This window comes from Vicia villosa, unplaced genomic scaffold, assembly GCF_029867415.1.
Source record: "Vicia villosa cultivar HV-30 ecotype Madison, WI unplaced genomic scaffold, Vvil1.0 ctg.002372F_1_1, whole genome shotgun sequence".
In the NCBI taxonomy this organism is placed as follows: domain Eukaryota; kingdom Viridiplantae; phylum Streptophyta; class Magnoliopsida; order Fabales; family Fabaceae; genus Vicia; species Vicia villosa.
In genome coordinates this window covers 157,085-159,721 of record NW_026705911.1, presented here as the reverse complement: position 1 = coordinate 159,721, position 2,637 = coordinate 157,085, and the positions used below count along the sequence as shown (strand labels likewise).

The following is a 2,637-nucleotide window of genomic DNA, read 5'->3' as shown; positions in this document are numbered from 1 at the left end:
GTAATACAACGCATGTTTCAAGTTATTAAAAAATAAATTTAATTAAAATATATTGACGATATAAAGTATTTTTCTTTTAATTTTTTTAAGTAATATATTTAAATGATTACGATGCATGGTATAAAAGTTTTTACACGAATAATACATAGTAATTAAACTTTAAAAAAATGACACATCATTATTTTTCAATCAAAAATAGCAAAAAGAGAATAAAACTATTTAAAAATAAAATGAAGGTTTAATTTTGCAATAGAATAAAATAGAGAGACAAAAACTAATTTTTTTTAAAAAAATCATTGAAAATGAAATACTACATTACACCTTTTGCTGTCGCCGATCCAGTCAGCAATAAATTGTTGTGTGGCTATCTGCGTGGCCACGATTACCATAATCAAACTTTTTGGGACATTTATTCTTCCTCAAACAACCACTAAACTCTCAATTATCACAAATGATGCAATAATAACATAAACAAAGGTATCCTTCCCTTCGTTATCCTTGTGGCGGCACTACAGGAAGGAATATAATAAGACTGACACTCGTTCGTTCCTTCTCCCCGGCCCAAACTGTCATGCTGTCTGCCCCACTCCTTCAACCTGGTTTGTTCTTCACCTTCTTCTTTCATTCATTCTTTTCACATCTCATTTTCTTTCATTATATTACATATATCAGGTCTAAATTACTGCTTAATCAATTAACCACAATTTTTACATAATTCCCAACTCATATATTCTTTATCATTTGCCTCATTTTTACATACTCCAATTGTTCGCTAAACCCTTATTTAGATTTTAGGGTTTAGAGTCCTAATAGTTCAGAGTTCCTGTCGAGAAGTCATGAGACTGAACTATTATTTTTTGCACGAGGAATAGAAGTCTGTATTCCTAAAAGAATATTTGTTTTCAGGGAAGGAATGTTTTTGTATAGAATAATAAATAAATGATTGTGATTAATATAACTTTAGTGCTTAAATATCTAAGAGATTTATAGCAACATATAATTTTTTGGGGGATTTTGTAATATTGAAAGTTTCTTTGTTATTTTTTTATTATTATACTGTACTAGAAGAAATTATGGAGGCAGCAGAGGCACCAATTCCCTCGGAATCACTTTGGGATCAGATTACCAAATTCACAACCAAGATGAACGAGGCCTACAAAAGAAAACCAATTCCTTACTGGATTCTTCTTTTTCTCGGCATCATTGCAATGGTGGTTGCATTTCCTGCTTCCAGCATTCTATCCCGTGTTTATTACGACAACGGTGGACAGAGCAAGTGGATCATATCTTGGATAGCAGTTGCTGGATGGCCTCTAATTGCGTTGATATTGTTTCCTACATACTTCGTTACAAAAACCTTTCCGACTCCTCTCGGGTTAAAACTGTTTCTGTCTTATGTCGTTTTGGGTTTTCTAAGTGCTGCTGATAATCTCATGTATGCTTATGCTTATGCTTACCTACCTGCATCTACTGCTGCTCTTGTTGCGTCGTCGTCTCTTGTGTTTTCTGCACTTTTCGGATACGTTCTCGTTAACAACCGAATGAATGCTTCTATAGTGAATGCGCTTTTTGTGATAACTGCTGGACTGACCATCATTGCTTTGGATTCAAGTTCAGATAAATATGATAATATCAGTAACAGTCAATACATAATGGGATTGGTATGGGATGTTTTAGCTTCTGCTCTTCACGGACTTATTTTCGCACTCTCCGAGCTGGTTTTCGTGAAACTACTTGGACGAAGATCGTTTGTCGTTGTTCTGGAGCAGCAAATCATGGTTTCGTTATTTGCATTTCTGTTTACCAGTATAGGGGTGATTGTAAGTGGTGATTTTCGAAGAATTTCATCCGAGGCTACTAGCTTCAAAGGAGGTAAAAGTGCTTATTATCTTGTTCTCGTTTGGGGAGCGGTTACTTTTCAGTTGGGGGTTTTAGGGGCAACTGCTGTGATTTTCTTGGCTTCAACTGTGCTTGCCGGTGTACTTAATGCAGTAAGAACACCAATAACAAGTATTGCAGCTGTTATTCTGTTGCATGATCCCATGAGTGGTTTCAAAATCCTATCATTGTTGATTACCTTTTGGGGATTTGGCTCATATATTTATGGCAGTTCAATGGATCATAAACAATCTTAAGAATTGCTCCCTAATTTGGGCTACATTCATACTCTCTTCAAAAATTCTGAACATTTGAGTATATTTTTAATTCTGTGTGCAAGTTAGAGAGTTTTGAATTGAACATGCCATAAATTATATGAAATTAATTTGGATAGTTTGTCTCTTACGGACTCCATGATGCCACATCACATTTATACAATCTACCATAGTTTTATTTCAATGATACATTTGAAAAAAAATCCATACTATCCATATATTAGAAACGAACTAAATAGGATACTCTAATTTTTTTAATGAAATTCTGATTGTCTGTAGATGTGCTCCATGATAACAAAAATTATGAAACAAAATTCTGTAATGACTATAGGGAGTACTTCGGCTAACGTGTTATTATATTTTGTTAAGGTATTTCGTTCTTCGGTTTAGGTTTCTTCCATTGGAATCGAGGATAATGTAATCATTGAACTTGTTAGGGATGAAAACCATGTTGTGATTGAACTTGTTAGGGATGAAAACCATG

General features: G+C 34.0%; 1 protein-coding gene across 2 annotated transcripts; it reads left to right on the top strand.

Annotated features, from left to right (window-relative positions):
- Window positions 1-407: 407 nt before the first annotated feature.
- LOC131638683 (probable purine permease 5) lies at window positions 408-2,271 on the top strand. Of its 2 annotated transcripts, none has more exons than XM_058909241.1 (2): window positions 408-599; window positions 1,069-2,271. In XM_058909241.1, the coding sequence occupies exons 1-2, from the start codon at window positions 572-574 to the stop codon at window positions 2,133-2,135; spliced, it is 1,095 nt and encodes a 364-aa protein (XP_058765224.1). In that variant the 5' UTR covers window positions 408-571; the 3' UTR covers window positions 2,136-2,271. The 2 variants fall into 2 exon arrangements, with proteins under 2 accessions (XP_058765224.1, XP_058765223.1); XM_058909240.1 differs by having other exon boundaries at window positions 410-599; window positions 1,066-2,271.
- The last annotated feature ends 366 nt before the right edge of the window (window positions 2,272-2,637 follow it).

Excerpts from the sequence above, each read along its gene's own strand:
- LOC131638683 (XM_058909240.1), top strand. The coding sequence starts at position 572 with ATGCTGTCTGCCCCACTCCTTCAACCTG. Across the intron at positions 600-1,065 it reads TGCCCCACTCCTTCAACCTG|AAGAAATTATGGAGGCAGCA; the intron begins GTTTGTTCTTCA and ends ATACTGTACTAG.